This window comes from Oryza brachyantha, chromosome 12 (assembly GCF_000231095.2).
Source record: "Oryza brachyantha chromosome 12, ObraRS2, whole genome shotgun sequence".
In the NCBI taxonomy this organism is placed as follows: Eukaryota; Viridiplantae; Streptophyta; class Magnoliopsida; order Poales; family Poaceae; genus Oryza; species Oryza brachyantha.
The window spans coordinates 623,879-651,862 of NC_023174.2; the positions used below are offsets into that span (position 1 = coordinate 623,879).

The 27,984-nt window shown below is 39.4% G+C and overlaps 4 protein-coding genes across 4 annotated transcripts; 3 read left to right on the top strand and 1 right to left on the bottom strand.

Moving 5' to 3' along the window:
• Nucleotides 1-2,833: 2,833 nt before the first annotated feature.
• LOC102702984 (probable serine/threonine-protein kinase WNK8) lies at nucleotides 2,834-9,156 on the bottom strand. Its single transcript, XM_006663678.3, has 3 exons — nucleotides 8,190-9,156; nucleotides 4,833-6,189; nucleotides 2,834-3,568 (listed from the first exon to the last, which is right to left on the bottom strand). Exons 1-3 carry the CDS (start codon nucleotides 8,295-8,297, stop codon nucleotides 3,156-3,158), a joined length of 1,878 nt encoding a protein of 625 aa, XP_006663741.2. The 5' UTR covers nucleotides 8,298-9,156; the 3' UTR covers nucleotides 2,834-3,155.
• Nucleotides 9,157-16,214: 7,058 nt separating this feature from the next.
• LOC102701878 (non-specific lipid-transfer protein 4) lies at nucleotides 16,215-16,839 on the top strand. The gene is made up of 2 exons (XM_006664215.3): nucleotides 16,215-16,658; nucleotides 16,746-16,839. Exons 1-2 carry the CDS (start codon nucleotides 16,321-16,323, stop codon nucleotides 16,753-16,755), a joined length of 348 nt encoding a protein of 115 aa, XP_006664278.1. The 5' UTR covers nucleotides 16,215-16,320; the 3' UTR covers nucleotides 16,756-16,839.
• A 2,990-nt stretch (nucleotides 16,840-19,829) lies between these two features.
• LOC102703257 (non-specific lipid-transfer protein 3) lies at nucleotides 19,830-20,772 on the top strand. Its single transcript, XM_006663679.3, has 2 exons — nucleotides 19,830-20,282; nucleotides 20,449-20,772. Exons 1-2 carry the CDS (start codon nucleotides 19,933-19,935, stop codon nucleotides 20,456-20,458), a joined length of 360 nt encoding a protein of 119 aa, XP_006663742.1. The 5' UTR covers nucleotides 19,830-19,932; the 3' UTR covers nucleotides 20,459-20,772.
• A 5,733-nt stretch (nucleotides 20,773-26,505) lies between these two features.
• LOC102703533 (non-specific lipid-transfer protein 2B) lies at nucleotides 26,506-27,466 on the top strand. Its single transcript, XM_006663680.3, has 2 exons — nucleotides 26,506-26,958; nucleotides 27,089-27,466. The coding sequence occupies exons 1-2, from the start codon at nucleotides 26,615-26,617 to the stop codon at nucleotides 27,096-27,098; spliced, it is 354 nt and encodes a 117-aa protein (XP_006663743.1). The 5' UTR covers nucleotides 26,506-26,614; the 3' UTR covers nucleotides 27,099-27,466.
• The last annotated feature ends 518 nt before the right edge of the window (nucleotides 27,467-27,984 follow it).

Genomic DNA, 27,984 nt, shown 5'->3' on the forward strand with positions numbered 1-27,984 from the left:
TTGACAATCCTGTATTTACAGAGAAGAGTTCCATTGAGACTAAGTCCTAGTAAATAGTTTCCTGGGTGCAATCTAAATAGTCGTGAAACTTTTTTTTTTTTGGCAAAAAATGGCTACTCCCTCTATTTCCGAATATTACTTGTCACTGGGCACTGTTTATGTTTGAATATTATTCATATTTCATAGACAATACAGATTATTGCATAAGGTAGCACCACCATCTTTTCTCTTAAAAGTTGATTTTGAGGCTTTTATTGTAATTTATTTTTCAATTTTAGTTTTTAATCGATAAGGACATGTATATAGAAATTTATTCATAAATTAATTTTTATTTGTAAATATATCATTTGGGTTTATCCATGAAAATGCTAGACACCCCCATAAGTTTGCAAAATTGTCATTAACTAGTTAAATAAAGTAAGAAATGAGAGAAGCATGTATCATCTCCAATGTTTTGTTATGGGTTTCTTTAGCACCATTGAAAAGATACATAAGAATACTAAATTTTCTATTGTAAAAAGTTGGCAGGTATGGGTATCAAAATTTTATACTAGTTTAGTAACTCTTGGATAGTTCGTAAATAACGATAAAGTTCCTCAATGTTTTTGTAGTGCTGCTTTAATTCGTGAAACAAGGGGACAATGCATGTATGATATATGTGAAGTCAACTCCAAGTCAATAATGAGTTGAGGAATTAACAAGGGCCCATTAGTTGCTTATGTCAATTGACCAAAAACTAGCTATAGTACGTAGAATGACCTAACTCAGTGGGTGGGGTGGTCATCTAAAATGTCAACATGTAGACTTGGTCGATGTCTTAACGAGCCAAGCCCCATCACACACATATATACATGTATGTACGCACGTCAGTCGAAGCTGACTCACTAACTCAGTATTATAGTTTCGGAACGAAAAGTTTACGCAGTGACCATTAGATTTTTTAGATTTATATAGATTTATTCATATATTAATATATATATTTATTTATTTATTGTGTATATATCTAAATTAATTAGATTTACCCCCTATTTGGTTTTGAATTTTGGTGATATATAAGAGGGATCATCAGTAACTTACATCTAGCAGGGTTGCAGGTTAAAGCGTAGGGCTTAATGTTTTTTTTGTGTGCGTAGGAATAGGATAGCACGTACACACTGATCGATTACATAATAAAAGAGAACAAAAGAAGAGCTTGCAATTAACCTCTGTATATATTGTGAGTGCAATAAGTCGGTGAGCTGGCTGGGATTGTGAATGTGAACGTGAATGAATGGTTCGTCCTAATTATACAGTAGTGATCCGGCAAGGAATGGAAAAACGCGTCAACTATATACTTGATCCGCACGTCTCCCCTCACCTCACCCTTTCTTCTTCTTCTTCTTCTTCTTCTGCTCTCTCCTTCCAGCTCCAGCTTGCAGACATCACACATCTTCAGTATCCTATATTATTAATTTGGAAGGAGAAGATCACCAACACGTTCGTTTTCCAAGTTAATTCTCCTCTTCCTCCACCTTCTCCTCCAGGCTCTCTCTCTCTCTATATATATATATATATCCGATCGATCCTGGCTAGCTGCTACCTTGTTTCATCCCTTTGGATCTGCACATCCATATATACATCCATTTTCCAAGACAACTTAATTAAGAGATGACAATGGCCAAGAAGAGCAGCTGGGCGTCGTCGTTGCTCATGCTTCTGCTGCTCCTCCTGGTCGCACAGCAAGTCACCTGCACCAGGCCTCTTCCTCTTCCTTCAGCCATGCCGTCGACGCCGCGGCAGCCGCAGATCGCCGGAGAGACGAGGACTGAAGAAGAAGAGGTGGTGTCGTGGTTGAAGAGCATGAAGCCGAGAGGAAAGCCACAGCCGTCCTCCCCCAGCAAGCGCACCAACTAGACCTTCCTCTCTTCATTGTGTATGATTCTAATTTAGCCCTTTTTCCATGACATTATTTTTTTCCTCTTTGTTGTATATAAACAAGGTAGATATATGATACATGGAGTATACTTGAGATGAGATCATACATTTTTATATACTCCCAGTTTGCAACTTAATCTTTGAATTTCCCCTGCATTTTTCTGAATTCTGACTATGCTACGATGTAAATTCATGTTGTTAATCAAATGTAAACTTGGACGGGTTCGTTTACTTGGTGCGCTTTTTATTCAGGGGATGATCAAGTGTATATGTACAAATGCATCAAGTAGCAAAACATGCAACTTAAATGTGTTTGTTGAAATATTTACACACCTCGAAAAGATAAGGGCATGAACTTTAGGCTCTGCTTCGGCAACATGTCAACTACTCCAATGGTTGCATTGGATCATTAGATATATGTGAATGGGATGGGAAACATTTGACCGTTGACTCTGGATATTTGCCCTCCTCTTTACCGAAATACTCTCTTTTTATTTTGGAGGGGCACCGCTGTTTTGTGTAGCTGAACTGGCGACGCGTACGCGTACAGCAAGTTACAGGCTGCATTAACGCGTGGCAGTAACTTCACACGGCGATGGCCCAAAATAGGCCCAAAGCCGCAGCCCAGAAATGGCCCAGGAAGGGAGGGATCCGCTATGAGTCAACGGCCCAGGTTTATTCGGATAGAAAATTTTGGTTGATTCCCTCAAAAGACTTTGGAAACATTTGGATTGGAAAAGATTTAATTGGGAGAATGACCACATAATAAAAGGGGAAAAAAAAAGAAGGATCGGCAAAGTGGAAAACTCAGCTAGATTAAGACGCTTTCAACAAAGGAGATTCAGTTTTACTGTTTACCACTAGTAACTCTGCTTATTACTCTAGTTAAGTAATGCACTAGCGTGCTAGTCACAAACCATTAAACATTATTATCCGTTATCTGAAAAATAAATACATACCATAAACATATAGTTTTTGTTTTGTAGAGAACAGGTTATTGTGACCCGATTTTTGTTAGAAAAATATAGGTAACAAGGTCTTTACAGAACAGCTAGCACAACTCACATATATTCACATGTTGCCTGGCAAAATTCTCTTGAGGACGAACGAAACGCATGCACTTGTATATTGTGGCCGGCCGCACGCGCAATGGTCATCGCTTATATATGTGCAAATCGATTCACCAGAGCTGCTAAGCTGCATCTGATTGTGTAAACACATACCAAATTTGCATTCAAAATTTATTGAGATTTTGAGAACATGTAGTGTTGGTGCTTGTGGCTCCGGCGATGTTGCTGCGAGGAGGAGGTGGTGGGGTCGCGGAAGCCGATGTCATGGACGGCGCCGACGGTGTTGAAGAAGAGGCGCTTGTTGAGCTCCTCCACCAGCGTCCGGTGCAGCAGCTGGCTTCGCATGTCCACCATCGACCTGTTCCTCGTCATCCTCCGCCGCCGCCGCTCCTCCTCTCCCTCTCGCTGCCGCGGGCGTCCGGCGTGCCCTCCTCTTTCTGCTGCTGCTGCTGCTGGCCCCAATCTGCTGGAAGAGGAGCAGTGCTGCTGCTGACTTCCAGCGCTTGTAGGGCAGCTCGCCGTGCAGTCATCGTCGTCGCTGACGCTCACGCTGCTGCTGCTTGGAGGGCGGTAGTAACAGTAATCTACACCCACCATCATGTCAAACTCAGTTTCAACATCACGTATATTAGTGCAATTAATAATACATGCAAGCATGAAATAAATTGAATTAAGATGCAATCGATGACAATGAGATTAAATTAAAGATGATTAGACAAATATTCCATTTGACGTATATATATCCCTGAGCTCAAAAATATAAGGGATTATATAATCTTAAGGAAATACTAATTTATTTCATACCTATCCGTATTAGTTTATTCTCCACCGAACACCTTTTATACTAGTTTATTTATTTCAACTATCACATTTTATGCTTACCTGTTTCTTAAATCTTTTGTATTATGATTTTTCATTCCACCGTTTTTTATTTTTTATTTTTGTAAAATGTAGCGTTACCCCTTAGATATCTGGAAGCAGGGAGTATATATGTGCTGCTGGCTGCTGGTATGGATGACTGTAACATGACTAAGCTTAATTTTTATCAGTCTAAAATGTCTGCAGACCCTGTGACAACAGTGAAAGCAACAGTTAAGCGTGACGGAACTAATGCCGCAGTGACGCCGCTAGCAACAAAAACGATGTGCACAACTGACGCATGCATTCCTGTCACAAGATTGACACGAATATATAGCAACAAAATATGGTGATGAATGGACAAAGATATATCACCCACCTAGCTATCTATACTTGCCAGTAATAGCTTTCTTGGTTCATATGGTCATCACTGATCAAACACTAGCTACTACTTTGATTTTTTTTATACGCGTTTAATTATTTGTCTTATTAAAAAAATTATTAAATATGTAAAACTATATATACACATAAAAATATATTTAACAATACATAAAATAATATAAAAGTAATTAATAATTAAGTATTTTTAATAAGATGAATGGTCAAATATGTATAAAAAAATTAACGGTGTCAAATATTTAGGGACAAAGAGAGTATGTATCTACTGTGTAGTCATATGTATAGTATATAGGAACAAATTAAAGCGGTTCAGAACAGAACAAAATCAAATGTATACTTTTTTTTCTTTTGAAGAGAGCAACTTAACTAGTTTTGGTGCTATTGGTAGATGCTACTCTGCTATACGTCATGTACAATTTCCAAACTGAATATAAAAGGAAGGTGGTGAATGTTCTTTTTTTTTTTTGTCTCTTCTACCTAAGTGATTTGATTAGAACTTTTTAATACCCTAACTAGCTAAATATATATTCAGATAAGAAATTCAGAACTAAAAAAATATCCAGATTAAGGATGAAAACAGCTTGTACATACCTCTTGAGCAGTCAACCTTGCCATGTGGGCCAGGGAAGCCCCCCGAGGATGTGAGGCCCACCCTGCCGAGAGATTCCTGAGAGGAGGTGGGTGACGAGGAGAGGTAGTAGAAGGGATTAGGGTGTCCGTCGTCGTCATCATCATCGTGGTCATCCGCGTACGAGTACTCCTGCTGCTGCTGCTTGTACCCTGGCACCAACCTCACTATCTCCTGCTCGATCATGGCCGCGATCTCCCTCGGCTCCCTCTCGCCGATGTCCAGCTCCTTCACCATCTCCGTCGCCACCTCCATCGCCGTGTCATTCACGATGTCGAACGGGAAGTAGATGTTCCGCACGTTCCCGCCATGACCATCACGTGATGACTCGTCGCTGCCGATCTGCACCTTGAGGAAGATGGTGTCGTGCTCTTTGTTCAGCTTCCCGGTGATCGTCATGTCCACCGCCGTACTTTCTGCTGCCGGCGCCTCCTCCCCCTCCTCTTGTTCACTATTGGCAATAGTGATCAGTGGCAATGGCGGCGGTGGAGGGGCGGAATGACACGTAATCACGTTGCTGTTGTGATCGTCGTGGTGCTGAGACGGCGAGAGGAAGGGGTCGATCAGGAGCTCCTCGGCGGAGGGGCGGTGGGAAGCGGCGACGAGGCAGCGGCCGATGAAGCGGCGGGCTTCGGGGTCGGTGAGGCGGTAGAAGGCATCGGGCAGCTTGCCGGCGGTGACCTTCTTGTAGATCTGGGCCGGGTTGTCGCACTCGCTGTAGGGGTACTCGTTGGTGAGCATCTCGAGCATGCACATGCCGAAGGAGTAGACGTCGACGCCGACGCCGTAGTGCTCGTCGTACATCTCAGGGGCCATGAACTCGGGCGTGCCGATGACGCTGTGGGCGGAGGAGCAGCCGCGGAGGACGGCGGCGAGGCCGAGGTCGCCGATCTTGACCTGGCCGAGGTGGCCGTTGACGAAGATGTTGTCGCACTTGAGGTCGCGGTGGATGACGCCGCGGGAGTGGAGGTAGGCGAGGCCGCGGAGGAGGTGGCGCGCCCAGGCGGCGATGGCGCGGCGGCTGACGCGCGGGTAGCGGAGGCGGTAGGAGCGGAGGGTGCCGGAGGAGAAGAGCTCGGTGATGAAGTTGAAGGAGCGGCGGGAGGGGGAAGGGTCGACCCAGGAGGCGTGGAAGGAGATGATGGCGTCGTGGCGGAGGTCGGCGAGGAGGCTGACCTCGGCGTACATGCGGTGGAGGGCGTCGGGGGTGCGGAGGACGTCGGAGATGGTGGCCTGGTTCCACGCCACCTCCACCCCCCGCACCTCGTCGAACCCTCGGTACACCGTCTTCATCGCCCCCTTCCCCAGCACCTCCGCCAACTGCATCCATCCATCCATCCATCCATTATTATTTGCCAAACACCAACCATTCTTTTTTTGAATTTTGATCTATGTATTGTCAACCTTATGATTAGCCCAACACAAAGCAATTTGAATCGACAAGCTTTGGCTTCAAATGTTTCATTTTCACTATATTCTTAATATTTCATACTTTGTGTATCTTAGGATAAACGGATCTATCACGAGGGTACATAGGCTTGAGGCCCCACTAACTCCTTTGGGGCCTAGAACACTCACAAAGGCTCTCGTAAAATTTTATGCCAAAAATTAATTATAATAAGTTGGTGCTCTATCTAATTTGTCTATACATCCTAACATATTTTCCTAGATCCGTTACCGTACTTTAGAAAAGTTTAGATAAAAATACGCATGCAGTTGAAATTTATACTTTAGATAACACCAATAATGATTCTTTTTAATTTCTTGCACCTTTTAAGTATTTAAAACTTCCAAAAACTTATTTTCAATCTGTACATATGAATATAATTTTTTAAAAAAATTGGAAGACAAAAAATTCCCTAATGAGCATATACCCAACAAATTTGCAAAAAAAAATATTCATGTGTATTACACTAACAAGTGCCGCAAGGGATTGCCTTTCTTCAAGAAAAGAGTAGAAAAAAAATTCATACTGCAGTGCACGTATATGGTAAATTGAAATGCTAAAATGTTTTACACGTATTTTTTCAGAATGTTCTAAGGTGAATAATGCAAAATTCAAGTGTTTTTATCTACAACACAAGGTCTAAAAATTTTCTATTCAAATAAATCAATACTTTTGACTTTTGAGTTAAGAGAACCAATTTAGTACTGAATGCCTTAGCAACTCGTCTAATTAGTTTCCCTAAGCAGTAAACTACCGGCACTTTTGATCGAAAGTTAAAATTAAGATATACAAAAAGGTAGCTCAACAAGTACTCGGTACTTGTCAACTTTTCAAAGGTGAGACACTTTTGCAAAAGCTCAATGTATAGCTACAAATAAATTCTACACCTCTAAACCTGGAGAGAATACAAAAAGGATTAACGTATATGTAGTATGTACTACTAAAAGTTGCTGCTATGTCTTCATCCCACTGAGAAAAAGGACATGAGATCGTAGCAAATCTTTTGGAATGAGCATGACCAGACCAGACAGGGCATATACACTTGAAGCTTTGAGCATCTAATTATTGGCATATCGACACTTATAAATTGCTCATCTTATCATCAAATCCGACATACTAGGAAACTTTAAAACCCAACCAAACACCAACTCTTGTTTCATAAGTAACACCCTTCCATGATTGGATTGGTAGAGAAATCATAATGGAATTCTCAACATCTCAAATTTATGATGCACTTCCGTTATTTGACCAAATATAGAAAAACTGATGTTTTCTTTCTGTACACAAATTGCTTCGGATTACAAAGACTGATCTGTTCTGTGTGCAATATGTATTCAATTGTCCCATATATGCAGCCCATAGATAGCAGCAAAAGCCAAATGGACAAGATATTGAGTACACGGAAGACAGAATAATTTAATATACTTTACGGCTGTTAGCTCCGAGGTGCACATCATCATGGAATCCATCCTTGAAAATTAAGCTATAGAACAAGAAGGCTACATGCTTTTTTGAAAGATAATGAAGGCTACATGTTTGAACTGACAGTTTTTTTTAGCTAATGGTTTAAATGATAGTTACAAATGTGTTTTGGGATATAATTAACTGCTAGCTAGCCCATCGAATTATATGAGTGTTTCTGTGGTAGTGAGCCCAACTAAATACATAGAACTGAACAACTAAAGGCATGAACGATAGGTACGACCGTACGACTACCATCTTCCTGAATTAACTCTGAAGAACATGAAATTGCCTGCTGATCGTTTGACGGTCATAAAAAGATCGAGTTTTTCCATAGAAAGATCTCAAATTTATCCTTGTAAGAAGAAAGAGAACAAGTTAAAATTTCGAGAAGAAGAAGTGAATAAATTACCCGGCCATAGCGCCCAGTTGGGTCAGTCTCGACGTATCCATTCCTGTCGTCGCCCACCACCGTACTTCTTTCCCACCGGCGGCCGCCGCATCGCCCTGAGGCGGACATGCTCGATCGGCCACCGTCGGCGAGCGACAGCTTACTTGCTGTATATAGATGATACGATAGCCGAGTGCTAGAAGATGGTGCACTGGTTGGCGTGGTGGTTTTGGTGGTGGGAGAAGAAGACGCGGAAGAGGAGCCAGCCGAGGAGGGAGCAGTCGATGCGCAGGAGCATCCACGCCATGGACGCCTCCGAGCAGCAAGGCCCTGCACTCATCTGACGCTGACGAGCCACTACTTAGGCGCCTAACGCAACGCAAGGCCAGAGAATTTTGCAAGAAACCAGCACGGCACGAGGTAGCAGAAATAGGGCGATAGCAACAAGGCAGACAGCTCCGGTTGAGTGATGGAATTGGATGCCTGTAATCCCGATCAAATCAAGCAGGCAGGGGATTCTCTTCCACCCTGCAAATTTAAGTGGAATTCGATTCTATCAATCGACCTCAATTTGTGTGGTGTGTTTGCATGTCACTTTTGATGCTGATGAGACACGTACTACACTCTGGTGTGGTGTGCAGTACTGCAGTGCAGAGGGAGGAATGATCCTTGGATTTCTACTGATGAGAAGGGGAAAAGATCAGAAATTCAGATCTCGCCTGTCACCTGGAGGCTGCAAAGATGGATTGACTGTTGAGAGCTAGTCGGGAGAGCGAATTTTCCTCTTTTCTATCAGGTTCTTGTGCTGAACTGCTGATCTCGAGGGTTTGCACTAGTTACATGGAGAGGAAGGAGACTGCTGCTAACCTGATTTTGAAGTATCTATGCCTTGACGGAAATTCTATTTGAGCAAGAAATGCAGGAGTTTGAGCTATTTACTTATGGAGAAATGACACAAGTCAGAAAAGGCTAGCTACTCTTGAGCTGACTGTGGGCATTCAGCTATATATCAGACAATTGTTGGAGGAGGGAATGATTGTGATTTGTGAACGGGAAGGAGGATTTATTTCTTTCTTTCTGTTAATCCTATTATTCCTGACTATGTTTGGCGAGGAGGAAGAGACTTGTGGTTGCTTGATAATTCAGATATGCAGAGGGAGGAGGAGGAAAGGTTGGTTACGTTTGGACAGCAGCAGAGCAGACCAAACGCAACTGAATTTTTCAGAATATGTTCACATGATTCTGAGTTGACTTTGCTTTCTTTTTCGTAATAAACCTGACATATTCTGGTCACTTTTATTTTAGCTTATGCAAAGCCAGGATATACTGTATCTTGTATATTCTTGTTCAGTAAAAAAAACAGATTAATTTTAGAGCATGTCTAATTGTTGTAGTTGATGGTGTCCTTTCCTTGACGAGAGACTGAACATTGTGAATTCAAACAAATGATCATTTCTCTCTTATTTTCCCCTATCTTTATTTTGAGTTTGAGAATTCTCCTGGAGTCCTTGTCATTTCCAACCTGCCTTCTAAGCCAGAACACCATCACCGGCTTCAACCTGAAAACACACACCTCCTACGATTGAGACCTGATGGACTAATTAAATACGGAGTATTAACAAGTAAGCATCTTCAGATTACTCACCTTCTTTTCTCTAAAATAAGAATATAAACATTCAAACTTAATATAAACCTTTGAAACACATAATGATTCGGGAGAAATGAGTTCATTGTACGTGTGAAAACATTGCGATGACAATAACTGACAGGTTAGCTTGCTGCACCCATTTCGAAGCCTAGAAAAATTCTACGCCTGCTCTCATAACAATTGGACAAAAACTTGGAATAAATAAGTGGTTTAGAACAACTACAGGCAAAATGGATCTGGGTCCCAATGATGGCCAATAACATTCAGCTTGTCTCTCAATAATTCAGAAAGATCCGATCTAAAGTTCCAAAGGTATTATCCACTAGCAGAATGCTGCGACAGATTTATCAGAAAGTCAACGATTCAATAATACATTTTTAAAATGCATTTTTGGTGCATTTTTTCAAAGAAAAGGAAAAGGACGCGAGTAAGACACCTCACCAGTTACCAAGATAAGAACTGAATGGAATCTGTGACAATATATTTTTTGCTTTAAAGAAAAGCAGTAAATAACTCTGATAGCATAGTCCCTCCGATTTTAAATGTTTGTTGTTATTAATTTTTAGATACATGTTTGATCATTTATTTTATTAAAAAAATTTACGTAATTATTATTTATTTTGTTGTGATTTTTCATCATTACACGTACTTTAAGGATTTCAATTTTTTAAACCTTTTACATATTTTTTTTGAATATGATAAACAATAAGTTGTAAGTTGTAAGAAAGTCAACGACGTCCATTAAAAATAGGAGTATCTTTTTAGCAAAAATGAGCCTGAATTTGTTAGCTTTAATTCCTACAATTAAAAAAATAGAGCTGGAAAACATACACCAGGGTTCATTGATTTTACTTAGGATTTTAATTGGAAACGTGAATTAATTCTACTGCCAATTACTTTAGTCTACAAACAAAATATACATTAGAAAAAATATGGTGGGTTATTTTTTCCTCTACTCCATACACTCTCATCTTTTCGCTTCTGTTTATCCTTATAAGCCAAAATTTTAATTTTTCAACTTTAAATTTGAAGTTTATTTTGAAATTTTTTTCGTTGAAGTTTATTTTCTAGCATTGACTTTAATCGCTAAGAATACGTATATAAAAATTTTATTCATAAATTATTTTTTATTTATAAATATGCCGTTTTTCATGAAAAAAAAATTAGACAATCATCATCCATAGTTAGCCAAGGGCAAGTAACCTACCCCGTAAACTCTATTTGTCAAGGGGCCTAATCATTCGTCAGTATTCAGTAACGAATGAGCTGGGAGCAGTTAATTTTTTTAGCTAATCATGCAGTCAACTCCAACATGTCCTTAGGCACCGTCCTGCCTTGACAGCCTATCTTGGATAAAGAAGGGATTCAGATGTTGTCCAATGACATTTTGACAATTACTCCGTATATTCAATTATTGTTGAGTTCGAGACTCCCATGAAAGCGATATGGTTTCACCTTCAATCTGCCTTACGACCTAAACATTTGAAGGTCAAAAAGATTGGCGGACGTATCTTTTTCTTTTTTTTATACTTATAAGTTAAAATTTAAAATTTTCATCAAAAATTTAAATTTAGAGTAGATTTAGGATTTTTCATCGTAGTTTATTGTTTAGCTTTAAGTTTTAGATCGCTAAGAATATATATATATATATATATATATATAAAATTCATAAATTATATTTGATTTGACACTTTTCTCTAAAAAGGGTATACAATCACCTTGCGATCTCAAACCTCTCAAAACATCCACTTTATCTCCACGTTCAAACCAAAACCACATTTATTTACTTACATGAGGATTATCTATCATAAGACTGCTGCCATCTTATCACTACTTAAATGTAATTCCGTTACGAAACACGAACAGGTAACTAAATATGGACATCGGTCTCTCCTTGCACGACGACTCGGCTTCACGCGCGGAGTCTTGGTGCGTGCATGTCGTGCCTGGGCTGGGCCGCCGCCTCAGCTGGGCTGGGTCGCCTCCGTGGCCCAGTCGGCCAGCAGAGTAAGGTGGTCGCACAAATTCCATCCCAACTGCGACTCTGACGCTGCAATGCGGGGTGGAGAAGCTCGTTCGTTTGGGTAGATAGATGGCTATGGGGTTATTCGTGCGTGCGTGCTAAATTTAATTTCATTTACACAACCTCAATTACCTGTCGTTCTTGCTAAATTACTCGACGACCAATGTGGCCCAGCTTTTAATTGTCAGTGAGCTGCATTAGTTAGTTTCACCGATGTAGTCTCCTTTAATCTATATCTGGGTTTGGTAATCATTATTACAGTTGCCCTGCCTTTCTTGCAAAGTAGCTGAAGAACCAGAAAACAGATATGTCAACTAGGGATGAAAACGAGTCGGGTTCGGTCATATTTCACTTTTCCCATATCCTAACCCACATTTTGCAATCGGGTTTGAATCTAATACGGATATTATCGAATACGGATATAATCACGGATAATATCGGGTACAAATACGATACAAATACGTTCCAAAACAGATACGACCACTTGCGGGTACAAATATTTATGCGGATACCAAGTCAAAACAATACCACATAGACAATAGCTATTGAATATTTACATATACCCAAAATGCGATGGTATTAGGGGCTAACAGCATATTAATGTCTAAAGGTACCGAAATAGTAGCAAAAGTAATAGTCCTTAAGTAGTACACACACAAGACATGATAGTACAATTGCAAAGTTGCAGTTAGATCACGAGGTACAGTACAGTAATACACTTGGAGCAACAAAAACCAGTTCTAACTTTTAAGTTATAACAGAGAATCAGACGGGGAGATGCGGACACCGGACTAGATGGCGGAGGTTCGAGGCGGCCGGCGGGGGGAGGAGGTCGGACGACGGGAGGAGCACGCTAGACGGCGCCTCGGCGTCAAGAGGCGGACGCCGGCTCGGCAGGGAGACGCGGCCGCCGGACGCCGCCTCGGCAGGGAGACACGGCCGTCGGACCGAAGGTTGGAGGCTTGAGGCGGCCGGTAGGAGGCGGAGGCCGAACGGAGGCTGGCGCCTGGTGGCGGCGGCCGACGAGTTGTGTGCGGGGTGCGACAGTGCGAGAGCTGGGTGCGTGCGTCCCATTCCTGTGAGCCTGCGTGCGTGTGTCCGTGAGTTAGGGTATTATCACCTTGATGGGCCACGTGTAACTGTGTTTCTATGTTGGGCCTTCAACTTGATGGGCCGAAAGCAAATGTCACCCATTAAACCGGATATTAATCCAGGTATTATCCGGATAGTATCTGCAATATATCCTGGATAATCCATATCCGTCGGGTATTACCCTCTCGAACCCAATCTCATATCCACCAAAAAATACCCGGATTTAGATCCGGATTCACGTGAAATACTGGGTACCGAATATCTGACCTGAATTTATCCCGAATTAATATGGGTGGACGGACGGTCGGAAAATATCCGTCCTGTTTTCACTCCTAATGTCAACCCACGGTTGGACTATTTCAGGAAGAGCCAATAAACACTGTTCAAGCATTTTTTTCCTTAAAATTTACACCTTGCTTGTCTATGGAATATTATTTTTAATAGATAGTATTGTTGGTTTTTTTACATAAGTTTAATAATTTTAAAATGTGTGCCGATTATTTAAGTTTTTTTAATAAGACGTATGGTCAAATGTATGCCAAAAATTACTCAACTTTTCATTAAATTTTTTATACATGACACATAGATATGTCATACATTTTAAAATAATTTTATATGAAATGTTCATTTTTAGCCCGTGGCGAAGCACGGCATTGCGCTAGTTCTATACTCCTCCGTCCCAAAATAAACTAATTTTCTATTTTTTATAATTTTTGAGTCTTCGTCTTATTTAAACTTTTTTGTGATTGATATTTTTGTTTTTATTAGATGATAAATCATGAATAGTATTTTACGTGTGACTAATTTTTTTTTCTAATTTTCTAAAAATTTTTCAAATAAGACAGATGGTCAAACGTTAGACACGAAAACCGAAGAATTTTTTTTTTTTACGGAGGGAGTATAAATTACGCAGTTGCGCTTACCTTTATTACAGGAAGTTGGTTCGTGACATAGGAGCATGGAGTTGATGTTATTCATGTGCATGCATGGTTGATCTGATCGAGATGAGGATATGAACAGTATTCTGAACGAAGTGATGGATCGATCAGACTGCTGCAGGCTGCTCTGGCCCATAGTACACACCAAGCCCTGCACATCAGCACATGACATGTATGCACACGCTGATGTTAAAAGTACAAACTAGTCTTAGCTAGCTGCTGATCGGATGATAGGCTCCAAATTAATTCAATCGGTACCTAGCTTCTATCTCATTATCTCAATGTTTAATTAATGTATACTTCATGAATTGAAGCTGAATGTCAAGTGTCAATCTTTCTAAAACCTGGTTTCTAATATGCTGTTGAGAACTATATATATATGTATACAAGTCATACATTAAAATATTCTCTTATGTAAAATTCATACTTTATTATTTTTGTGTAGTATTGGAATTCTATCCATATTTGTTTTTCTATCCTCGATCTATCACCGATCACATCTTAATGGGCCCAACATGTATGCACGTTGGTGTCTGAATCCGTGGCAGCTTGTGCAGTCGTTTCTTTAGCTAGATTGACCTGTTCTAAATTGATGCAAGACGTACGGTACAAACGGGATTTAACTTTTTGCCACTTTTAGAAATGATACCTTACATATTTGCCACCTCCTGTCTATGACACGTGAGTCCTCATGTGTCTATGACATATGGGTTCAGTGGCAATATGTTAGTGTCATTTCTAAGAGTGGCAAAAAGTTAATTATTCCCGGTACAAATGCATTCATGGTTCAATCACTCCACCCAACAATATACTTATTACTATTAGCAAGCATTAAGGATAAAAGTTCCGATTGATCTACATGTCCACGTACGTTTGAAATGAGTATATGGCGTTCACATATGCGTGCAGGAAATACAAACACAAAATGGTAAACTCACACTACACATAAACACGAACTAAATATACTCTGCCCACCATGAATGAAGTGCAGGTGCCATGAATTCATCCAAAGCTACTGCGAATTAAAGTAGGTAAGTAGTAAATGAAACAATGCAACTACCACCAACTTTTGATCAAAAAGTCATATGTACGATTAATCCGAGCACACAGTGCTTTTGGCTTTCATTAACCCAGCCGGACATGCACCACGTGTAACTTATCAACTGGTCTGACTCCTTTCATCGAGATCGCAACAGTGTACCATAGTTTAAGCTAACACTCCATTCATTTTTTCGCTTGTCTATGCTTACACGTCAAAATTTAAATTTTCAATCTTAAATTTTGAAATAATTTTAAGGTTTTTTGTAAAAATTATTTTTAGCTTTTGCTTTTAGATCGCTAGGAATACGTATATAAAATCTTTAATGATAAATTATTTTTATTTGTAAATATACCATTTGGCTTTTTCCCTGAAACACCCGAACAATAAAATGGAAGTATGAAACCTCGCTAAATTAGTTTAATTCCACTAAAAAATATAACTATCTTTGTCTTTACAATAATGCTAAGTTTAAATATTATAAATTTTAACTATTAATTAATAAATCAGTCACATAGTAACAATATTACTAGATTTATCTTTAAACAATCTATCATAATAAGAAACTATTTTTATCTAAAACAACACATTTTATAAATATCATTAGTTAAATACTCCCTCCATCCCAAATTAATCATTATATAAGAGAAAAAGAGAAATCTTAAATTAATCATCTACTATGTATTAATTATATGATGATCAATTTAGAATTGAGGAAGTAGTATTTAAAAAACAATGTACAGATCTAAATATATGCAACTTTGAATAGCTCCTAGCTAGTTTTCTTGTATGCCAGAAACAAAAGGAAAAGGTAGAAATTAAATGAAATAAAAAAATATACTCTCTCTAGTTTGATAGTTTCTATTATTTATATAACAACACGATCTTAAAAAATACCTTTAACTATAATTTTCTATTAAATATTTTAAAGACTTTATATATGCTGTTCTAGCATCCTCAAACTATGTTTTTTTAAGTTATTAATAATTTTAAAATTGTAACGTCAATTCCATTAAAAATAGCCGGAGTTATAAAACCACGGGTAGGAAGAGAATGCATAGTTATTTTATTTTCATATATACATTAAAAAATCTATATCTTGCTAACAGGTGTAGTTACTCTTTATATTTAATATGTAAAAATACATTCGTACATATTTCTGCTCTCATCGAGCCGAGCTAAGCCGAGCCGATAGTACAGACACACTTAAATCTAAACGTACCAAAAACAACTTATGATATTAAAAAAAATGGATATCATCCTATCCCCGGCTGGCCCCAAACCGCTATATAAAACTCGCGCCCTCTCACTCACTCACTCGCACACACGACACTCATAAAGTAATTAATCTACTCCAGTACGTACTGTCGAGTAGCAGCAGGTCGATCGATCCATCCATCTTGTGAATTGTGATGGGTAATAAGTACCTGGCAGTGGTGACGGTGGTGGCGCTGCTGGTGGCGGCGCCGGCGGTGAGCGCGGTGACGTGCGGGCAGGTGGTGAGCATGCTGGCGCCGTGCATCATGTACGCCACGGGGAGGGTGGCCGCCCCGACCGGCGGCTGCTGCAACGGCGTCAGGAGCCTCAACTCGGCGGCGGCCACCACCGCCGACCGCCAGGCCACCTGCGCCTGCCTGAAGCAGCAGAGCAGCGGCATGGGCGGCCTCAGGCCCGACCTCATCGCCGGCATCCCCTCCAAGTGCGGCGTCAACATTCCCTACGCCATCAGCCCCTCCACCGACTGCTCCAGGTTTATTTATATACTCCACTCAATTCTTTATTAATTATCGATCCCTAGCTAAGCTACATCTTAATTAGCTCACCTGTTTGCGCGCAGGGTGCATTAATCAGTAGATGCATGAACACGTACTATCAAGTGATCGATCGATGCGAGAATAATAAAGAGGAGATCAAGACGCGATCTGCAGCTGTCATCTCTAGTTGCGGCTGCTAGCTGCTAGCTACCTGCGTTTGATCCAGGAATAGAATGAACGCATGCTTTGCTTAATTTTACTGAAGTTCTTAGCTGTTCGAGGGATTGTTGCGTTCAGTTTGCAATCTAGTATCTATCTGTTAAGACAACGTGTGAAACCTTTTTAATTACTCATGCCGTCATGCGCCGTGCACCTTGTTATCTCTCGTATTCGCTCCGTTCAATATTATGCAATAATGCAAATGCACATCGATCAGTGATATATATATATATATATATATATATACTTGTCACAACTAGGGAGAATAGGGGGCGTCGTGGCTGAGGCGTCCGATTTTGGTCACTTGTGGCCAGATCAACCTACCTGGCTACAGACCATAGGAGCAACCAAACATCCATAGATCATTACTGATGAACCGTAACCATTATCTCTGTCGTGTTGACGTCCGGTAAGATATGAGTGCTGAGAAACGAGTGATCTTTGAATAGTATTTAAATGTTTACCCACAAATTAATTTTTAATCGTCCATTTGCTAGTTTGCTTATGGTTAATATATATGACCATAAATATGAGGGGCTATTTATCTCCTTTTCCTGCTCCGATTTCGCTCCCTCAACTGCAAAAACACACCAAGACTTTCTTAGCTATCAAAATCAACTTATTTTGCCTACTACCGTGGTTTTGTCCCGTGTAACACTTCCGTGATTACAGGCTACAACTAGCGGTTTTCTGACGTGGCATGTTGGCATAGTCCATCCATACAAACATGGTGCTTATATGGCAACTCTTCAAGAGATTAAAAAAACATGAGGCCCATATGTTGGTCACATAAATAAGAGAAAAAAAAAGAAAAAACACATCATCTCCCATGAGGCATACTCCCTCCTGTTCCAGAATACAGGTCGTTTAGGACAATGTTTAGCATACCAAGGAGTCATTAATGAGTACTTAGTTTTCCATCTTTACCCATATTAAATACACCTTGGAGCTACTACCACACAGCAACCTCCATTCACTTGATTGACTAGCGCAACATGGTTGAATTGTTGAGGTCGTGGGTTCGAGTCCATCTCGGTAAGGTTTAAAGCGTTTCTGGGAAGAGGAGAGGACAGCACAGCAACCAGGAAGAAGAGAGCAGCACGAGGTGCCGTTTAATGCATGCATGTTACAAGGAAGAAGAGAGAGCCGCACGAGCCTTGAAAATATCAGACGTACATGCATGCTGCATGCACGAGGGCAAAAAGGTCCAAATCTGAAAATGAACTTAATTTTGAAATCACCCATTTCACTAGGATCCCTTGTACTCTAGAACCGTTTCTACTAGATCCAAAATGAACTAAAAATCTGAAAATAAACTTAATTTTGAAATCACCCATTTCACTAGGATCCCTTGTACTCTAGAACCGTTTCTACTAGATCCAAAATGGACTAAAAATCTGAAAATAAACTTAATTTTGAAATCACCCATTTCACTAGGATCCCTTGTACTCTAGAACCGGAGGGAGTATGAGCATATAATAAGAATCATTGTCTCTGTTGCTGAGGAGCTATTCTTAGTCGTGCTATGTCTGTTGGCGTAGCCAGCCCTCAGTGACATAACATGTGGGTAAATAAGTAATGTCTGCCTCTACTAGGTATAGGTGTGACGGCCATAATGACCCTACTAGATATAGGTGTGACGGCCGTAATGAGAGTGCAATGACTTTATATAATGATGTCAATGTGGGGTAGTGCCTTTGTACAATGATAACGGTGCAGTAGGTAGCTTAGTGCAGAAGCATCACCAATCGTCTTCAATGATCTTAGCACCCTTTCCGCCACTGCCTAGGGGTGGGGCTCTTCTCATAGGGTTGCGTGAAGCTTTCACCATGAAATCCGAGGAAGATTGTGGTATGGCATCAGTCACCGTATAAGTGTTGTGTATAGCTATAGGTTGAAGAGGAGAGGAAATGAGATGTAGTTTTGTAATTTTGATGTGGGTTTGCTCACTGATAGGTGAGTGCTACTATTTTTTTTTGTTACTTTTAGTATGTAATGTTGCATAATCATTATGCAGATGTTAGGAGGACTAAATAAATCTATTTTGATAGTTGAAGTAGTTTTTGTTTCTGGTTTTATGATCGAGGGAGCAATGACTTAGGCCATAGTTAAGGAGACACTAATGGCTGGTCCGGAACGAAATAGTGGCTCACGTATTGAACAGATAAAGAAATATCTCTGGGCTAACTTGCAGGATGCAGCCCATGATAGTTGGGCTGGATCTGTATAGTGTCTGGCCCATGTAGCTTCGTTGGAGCGACCCATGGGCCCACGTGAATAGTGAAGATAACAGTATATCTATCTTGCAGGCTACCGACAGACCACGCACGGCATTTTTTTTTCTCTTTTGTTTTTCTTAAAGGAAAACTGTACAGCAACATCACTGCAGTAGCGTATATGCCAAAAAAAAAAAAAGATCCAAAAGAAGCCACAAGGCGTATGCATGCATTGCTTCCAGACTTAATTGGTCAGTACGTACGTTTTCAAAGTCATAATATAATCATGCATGCCATTGCCAGCCATGAAAAGACATTTGTTTTGCCATCTGCATCTTGAACGAAGTGGGTAGATCCATCGAGTGAAAAGACATGCAATGAAGCTTAGCTAATAGTGGTGGCAATTAAGAAGGCTGTTGTTGAAGATGCATACAAAGATTGATGGATCACATGCGCGCATTCAACCACATCTCGACGAATTCGGACAGTCCCCAACCACCGTGCGGCCATGCATGCACCGTACCCTCGCTCAAGCTCAATAATGCACGCACAGCATGCATCGATCCGCCCATGGCCAAGGCTAGCTACTCCATCGATGGATCGCTAACTATGTCTATACATGAGTATTTCCACGCGGCCCACCCGATCTGGAAGTTTCCTACCTAGCCAGCTCACTGCTTCTTCTTCTTCTTCTTCCTCGCGACCTATTTATACCCCCCCTACACCTTTCTCTCGCTCCACCATCTCAAGCTGAGATCTAGCTAACACATATATACTTCATCACTAAGCTAGTTAATTAGCTGCTAGCTTGTTCGTTAGATCAAGAGATCTGGGAATGGCTGCTCGTCGGATGGCCGTGGTTGCGGTGGTGGCCGTGCTGGCGGCGCTGGTGGTGGCGGAGACGGCGTCTGCGGCGGTGAGCTGCGGCGACGTGACGTCGGCGATCGCGCCGTGCCTGTCGTACGTGACGGGGAGGATGAGCGCGCCGTCGTCGTCGTGCTGCAGCGGGGTGAAGACGCTGAACGGGAAGGCGTCGTCGTCGGCTGACCGGCGCACGGCGTGCAGCTGCCTCAAGAGCATGGCCGGCTCCGTCCGGAATCTCAACATGGGCAACGCCGCCACCATCCCCAGCAAGTGCGGCGTCTCCGTCGCTTTCCCCATCAGCACCTCCGTCGACTGCTCCAAGTACGCAATTCATTCATATTGTATCTATCTTTCTCTGCATGCATTGTTCTAATTAATTACTATATATATATATATATGTTTTGCTCCAAATATATATATATATCTCTAGCTAATTAACTATCATATATGCAACATTAATTTATATTGTATTATATATGTTGTGCAGGATCAACTAATTACCTGATGGTGCTAGCTAGCTAGCTAGTTGGCGTTACGTGAATTCCAGTATATACTACGCTGAGTATATGCAATGATCGACAAGCTGGGATGGGAAGATCTAGCTAGTGACTGTCACGGCTAGCTTAATTTGTTTTCATTTTCTTCTGCGGCATGCATGCGTGCGTGCGTGCACTATATAATATGTAATAAATAATGTCTTTCAATGCTTGCTTACGTGAAGTGTACCCTGTACACTACATATATATAATCCAATAATTAATAATGTCGTACTGATATACGTACGTGTGCATACGTACGCACTTGAACTGAATTGCTGTGCCGCGTTTACCGTACACAATATGGATCGAAGGATGATGACCTGTTAATTTGTTCAGACGCAAAATGGAATATTTTAAACGAGGGGGCTCCACACGTACGTAGAGTACGTCGTTGTTGCAGGAATTGAAGGAAACGCGCGTAACGTATCCTGCTGCTGCTTCTCAGGGCAATATATATTCCTCCATGTATATCTACTCAATTCCCGGCCGGTACTTACCTCAAGAATTTTTTTATTAATTTTATTTTAAAAATATTTTTAATAAATAAATTTCTATTTAAAAAAATTACGAAGCTAACCTACTCACGTCTAACTAGTGGGCATAGCGTATAGTACACTTAAACATCCACCTAGAAGGGTATGGTAGGTGACGTGGCAGACGGTGAGTGGGACGCGGGAGAGATGGCCATTGGGGGTGGGATGCTTTTTTCCAGGCCACCCGGCTACCGATAAAACACCCTTACAGGGGCGGGGTTGCCCGCAAAATTCGGCCCCTCCCCTGACCATCATCTCCTGCGCACCACTCGTCGTCTGGCATTTCATCTATCCAAAGGGCGTTTTATAGACGGGGCTCACCGGTTGGGCGCGAGTAGGTTAGTTTTGTAATTTTTTGAAATAAAAATATATTTCTGTAAATATTTTTAAAAACAAAATTAATAATAAATTCCACTAGTGCTGTATCCGTGCTAACACTGCATCTCAATTCAATAGTAATAAGATATTATAAACGTTTTGAAATGCCATGACATATACCAAACATTCATAGATGTATGACTATAAAGCATTTGTTATGATGATCATCTAAACAAACTCCGGTAAAAAACATCGAACCACCCGTTAATAGTGATGTGTGAATACAATATTTCTAAAACCTCAAATACTCATTTCTATTTTCCAGATAAAGTTATTAATATATATAGAAAGTTTTTACCTTGTTTTTAATTTGAAAGATAATTCATGACATATAGAAACTCTATAATTGGTAAGATAATTTCTAATTTAGAAATGACGTAATATACGAAAAATCTATATAAGGAGAGGTAGAGTCCGTCCTTGCTGTCCGATCTTACGGAGATGATTTTAGTCGTTAGATTTGAAGAATGATGAATGTAGGATGAAAAAATAAATAAAATTAGTTGGTGCAATAGATAAAAAGCTAGCAGCACATGTCTCAACACCTTTCCCCACCCTGAAAATTATATGTTCCTCAAAGTTTTGGTTCATATATCTTTGACTTTAGTATTTTTATGTAGTCAATCGGATAGAGCGCAGAGATAGTACCTATATATGATTAGACTTAAAAATTATAAGGACAAAGGTGAAAACCATTTGGCTTTTCGAGGAAAAAAGTGAAACGATATATTTACAGATAAAAAAAAAATTATGAATAAATCTTTTATATACATGTTCTTAAGGATTTGAAAAAAGACTGAAAAATAAAATACAATAAAAGTCCAAAATAAATATAAAAATTTAAGATTGAAAATTCATATTTTAGTTTATAAGTATAAGAGAAGCGAAAAGATGAACCCGTAAAAGTGGCTCATATCCTCTGCTACGTATCGGTGCATTCAGCTATAAAAACGCGTGCTCACAGTCACATTACGCGAGGCTATGTCATTGGTTACATTTAGATATGTGAAGAAACATATCGACGCAAGTGTATGCGATCGTAAGTGTATTGTGCTTGCGTGAGTGAACTCAGGAAAAGACCACATAGGCAAACAACCAAACTCTATATTCAATGAAATGAAAATAAGGGATTGGAGATTTGGAGTTGGTGCTCTGTCATATCACGCGACCCAAGAAAACATCAGTACGTATGCATGAACCGATCGATAGTCTTCGGCTGGTCATATACATAGATCTTCTTGTGAAAAGTAACATGGGTGGTACCGGGCGTAACAATCCTACGCTAAGCATCTGATACTTATTTTCCGTGAGTTTACGCAGAACACTTTATGCTAGGTGAGAGTATAGATATGTATAGAGTTGTTTGTACAAGATAACTGAACATGAACTTATTAGTTAATTAGTTTAAACAAGACAACTGAACTAAAATTTACATGAAGGGCAACAACACCTAGTTATACCATCTAATTTTCGTATGTTCATACACATATATAATATATAAATGTATACATATATACGCATAATCTTGTTTGAGGAGTTTAATATTATCAGAAACAACTGACGATAAGCTAACTTTTCGTATCCTAATCTTTTGGTTTTTCTTATGCTTATAAGCCAAAATTTGAATTTTCAATCTTAAAGTTAGAGTTGATTTTGAGGGGATTTTTTTATGAGCAATTTTACCATCCTTGAGGAGGTACCAAGAGGTACCACTGTTTTCTAGATAAAATTTGATACTTTCTAGTACCTAAGGTACTAAAAGGTACTAAATTTTACATGGAAAACAGTAGTATCTCATGGTATCTACTTAAGGATGAGAAAAAAACTTTTTTATAGTAGTTATCTTACATCTTTGGCTTTTAAATTAGGATGAACACATATAAAAGTTTATTTACAAATTAGTTTTCATTTATAAATATATTGTTTGATATTTTCTTTAAAAACTCAAAAGATGACCCTAAATTAATCGAGAAAAGTTTTTTAGATTCTATAACTGCAAATTCTTACAAATGGTATTTGTCAAGAGCTTGACAAAACAATGTCAAAAGGTGATTGTTTGGATTTTTATAATTTATGAACAAAGTTTTTATATACGCATTCTTAGCAATATAAAAACAAAAGCTAAAAAATAAACTTTGGTGAAAAACACTAAAATCAACTCTAAATTTAAAATTTAAATATTAGCTTATAAGATCATCCTCAACCGTACATCGATCCATCCCATCCTCCGTTATAAAAATAGATGATGAAGAGTAAAAAATAAGCTTCAGCATAACATTCATCTTATCCTCTATTTTTGGATGTTATCCATATTAAAAGAGAAACTCTATATTTAGATGTCTTTTAAAGAGATATAGAGAATACCATATATAGATGATCTACTGAGATACAAAGAGATATGAATGATGAAACTGTTTTATATAATTATTCAAATAAAGATACGGATGATCAAATTTAGATGATCTGGATGAGAGCGACAGGTAAGTTATTGGTTGCTGTACGTGGCATCACGAGGCTCGCAGCAGCATTAAGGAAAACGGTTGGAGGCAGGCATATCATCCATGACAACGAAATAGATGGATGCTCGGCTTCAATTTGGAAGCCACCTGCCGGTGACCGACGACGACGCCCGGGGAAGGCCGGCTAACTTACGTACGTCGTCAACGATAAATAAGTACTAGGCTGCGTTCGTGGCTCCCACTGCCCCACTAGTTGTTAACTTATCCACGTGTTTTTACGTGCACGTTTTTTGAAACTGCTAAATGATATACTTTTTATAAAAATTTCTATACAAAACTTGTTTTAAAAAAATCATATTAATCTATTTTATATTTTTTAATTAATAATTAATTAATCATATACTAATTTATTATTACGTTTTCGTGCCCTCTCAAACGGACGCAGCCCTACTCCACTAGCTAGCTAGCTCTTCGTCTTGTGAAAAAAAGAAAGATATAGAAATAATCTAGAGCTCGATCGATTGCAAAGTGGCACAGCTGATTAAACTACATAATATGTTCTTTGTCGAGTACTTTATCCGTTGTATGTTAAGATCTCTTATTATATCTATATCTAATAATCGATATATATTACTTGCGTATGTATATAGATCGTTATGACTATATGTATGGATCTAGTTAATTTTAAAAATGAAATGGAGGAGGTAGTAACGTAAAATCCTGAGATCGATCGATCTTCTCAGAGCTTTGCATTGAGGATGTTCATTAATTAGAAAAATTTAGAACAGGCCAGTGATATTACATTTTGCTGGGACAATAATTTGCTTAATAACAAAACCTCATCATAATGAATACATACTAATTTAAGAAATCATAATAAATTTTAAGTTTAAGGACTCATCTTTTCGCTTTTGCTTAGGGCATGTTCCAAGGTAGAGTCGGAGATTGACTCTTCCCCTCTCCATATTAGCAACACTAACTTAGATTATAACCGTATGTATAAAAATGGAGTCATGCATGTATTATTTATTCATTAATATAACAAAATATTTTTATTCTTCTTCTTTCTTTTTTATCTACACCATACAACAAAAATTTCTTAAATAAGTGCACTTGACTCCAAGTCATTATCATGCATAACAATCATTCTTATATTTTTTTTATGTCATCATATTTACTCACGTGACGATGCAGAAAGTCATCGATCTAATAATAGTCTTTATACATTCCCTTATGCTTATAAGTTAAACTTTGAAAATTCAGTCTTAAATTTAAAGTTAATTTAGGGTTTAATCTAGTTTGCATAATCTTAAATAGTATTTGAGCTTGCAATAGTACTGTTTTCAAGCCATAGCAAAGCACATTATTAGGCTAGTGTAACCACCTAGTTAGTGGCTCTGAGAAGAATACGGGAAGGGTCGTTGGATGTTACTGCTCGATGGACACTTGGATCCAACTCCAAACAACACCATGAATGCACTCAACCACTTTGCATGTTCCATGTTCACAGCATAACATGCTAGCTGCTGCTACAAACTACTAGCTAGTCCTGCTAATCAATTGATTACAGGGACCTCTACACCACTAAAACAAACCACTGTGTGACTAGCCATCTGCTAACTAAACCTGCCAAACATCCAACTACCTGGATCCCAATAGAATTGAATAGCATTGGGGACGCACCGACTAAACACCCGCTCTAGGCTTAATCGCTGAATTATTCAACGTACTATATACAATTAGAACGAGTACAATAAGTAATACAAACGTTCTGTAAAAATTATCACATCATATTCATGCTTATGTTAAGAAAAAAATAAATAAAAACGAACTATAGTTTTGTAACCAGTTGCATCACAAACTAAAAAACATTGTGTATGTATGATAGATGGTGCATATATTGATGACATAACATATGCTTGTATAACTATTATATAAATTAATTTTATGTTAACTCTTATTAACATATAAAGATTTTAGAGGAATTTTTTGTATTTTTAATTTTATTTATTAAATAATTTACAAATTTAATTTTGCATTTCAAAAAATCATAAAACTAACCTCCTGCCGAGGGCGGCAGGAGGTTAGTTTTATGATTTTAGAGGGCGGCAGGAGGTTAGTTTTGTGATTTTTTGAAATACAAAATTAAATTTATAAATTATTTAATAAATAAAATTAAAAATTCAAAAAATCTAGTAGTCAGCTTTTCTATTGAGCTTATTAGGCCTCGGTAAGTTCCCAAAAAATTTTCCAAAAACATCACATAATTTTTGGATATTTAAATGGAGTATTAAACATAGATGAAACGAAAAACTAATTGCACAGCTATGTGAGAAATCTCGAGACGAATCTTTTAAGCCTAATTAGTCTATAATTAGCCATAAGTACTACAATAACCAATATGTGCTAATGACGGCTTAATTAGACTAAAAAATTTGTCTCGTGGTTTATTTCTAGCCGAGCTGTGAAATTTATTTTTTTATTCGTGTCCAAAAACTCCTTCCGATATCTGATCAAACGTTCGATGTGACTCGTTTCTCAAAAAATTTTGGTATCCGCCTTACATTGCATCGACCCAGGTAATCATACTGCCTATTTAAGACCTACGCACATTCTCATCGTCCAGCCAAGCAACCAGAACCACACGAGCAGATAGCAATTGTAGTGATCAGGCCAGCAAGTAGCCAACTAGTCAGCTGAGGTACGTGTAGCAGCGCAGCACATACGTACGTATCAAGGTCGAGATGGCTCGTGCACAGCTGGTGCTTGTCGCCCTGATGGCAGCCCTCCTCCTGGCGGGCCCGCACGCCACCATGGCCGCCATCAGCTGCGGCCAGGTCAACTCCGCCGTCGGCCCCTGCCTCAGCTACGCCCGCGGCGGCGCCGGCCCCTCCTCGGCCTGCTGCAGCGGCGTCAGGAGCCTCAGCTCCGCCGCCAGCACCACCGCCGACAGGCGCACCGCCTGCAACTGCCTCAAGAACGCCGCCGGCAGCATCAGCGGTCTCAACGCCGGCAATGCCGCCAGCATCCCCTCCAAGTGCGGCGTCAGCATTCCCTACACCATCAGCACCTCCATCGACTGCTCCAGGTAATCAAACAATATATATGATCGATCATCTGCAACAAACAAACTAGATAATTAATTAATGCCATTCCATGATCATCTATGAAGTTTACATAATTAAATTTGTGCGTGTACGTATGTATGTATGTTGCAGAGTGAGCTGAGCTACAGGCCGGAGGATCGATGATCAATATATATAATGTGGAACCGATCGAGATCTGTATCTGATGTTATCTATGGTATGCTGAATAAAATGAGAGCTAGCTAGGTCGATGGACATATGCATGCATGGTTGATCGGCCGGTCACGCTTGTCGTACGTCCGTCGTTGTTTGTGTCATCGATGATCGGCATGATCAGTTTCCATTGTGTTCGTCGTTTGAGGACTGCATGAGAGCTAGAGATCAGTTTGTACAATGTCTATGTACTTCTAACTTCTGCATGTATGTACGTACTACTTGTACTACGTGCGTGTACGTTGTGGATTATACATTACATACAGCTCTTTTTGTTATACATATTTATTTACTACATATCTTCCTCTTGGCGGCGTTGTGTTATATTCTATTTGAGGTTTCCTCCAATCCTTGAATACATACACACACACACACACACATATATATATATATATATATATATATATATATATATATATATATATATATATATCACATACATATACTACACCTGGTAGTAGGATAGAGCCTTCCCATATATATATATATATATATTATTTACATACCTAGTATTTAGATATACAAAATTTTTATATAAAAATATGATATTTTAAGATATCTTGTCAAGGATGATATATATATCTTTGGAATACCATAATTTCTACTCTAAAAATAAAAATATGGTACCTTCAGATACTAGATACCTCTACTAAAATTTCACATAAAAATTTAGTACCTCGGGGTATTTTATCAAAGGCCGTAAAATTTTCTGTGAGGTATATATACCTCTTTGTACTTCTACGTTTCGTACATGTCTTAAAAGATACTCTTAAGGTATAGTAAATATCTTGACATGTTCGACCGTTCACTCCTAT

Excerpts from the sequence above, each read along its gene's own strand:
- LOC102702984 (XM_006663678.3), bottom strand. The coding sequence starts at position 8,297 with ATGTCCGCCTCAGGGCGATGCGGCGGCCGCCGGTGGGAAAGAAGTACG. Across the intron at positions 6,190-8,189 it reads CAACTGGGCGCTATGGCCGG|TTGGCGGAGGTGCTGGGGAA; the intron begins GTAATTTATTCA and ends GGATGGATGCAG. Across the intron at positions 3,569-4,832 it reads CAAGGTTGACTGCTCAAGAG|ATTACTGTTACTACCGCCCT; the intron begins GTATGTACAAGC and ends TGGTGGGTGTAG.
- LOC102701878 (XM_006664215.3), top strand. The coding sequence starts at position 16,321 with ATGGGTAATAAGTACCTGGCAGTGGTGACGGTGGTGGCGCTGCTGGTG.
- LOC102703257 (XM_006663679.3), top strand. The coding sequence starts at position 19,933 with ATGGCTGCTCGTCGGATGGCCGTGGTTGCGGTGGTGGCCGTGCTGGCG.
- LOC102703533 (XM_006663680.3), top strand. The coding sequence starts at position 26,615 with ATGGCTCGTGCACAGCTGGTGCTTGTCGCCCTGATGGCAGCCCTCCTC.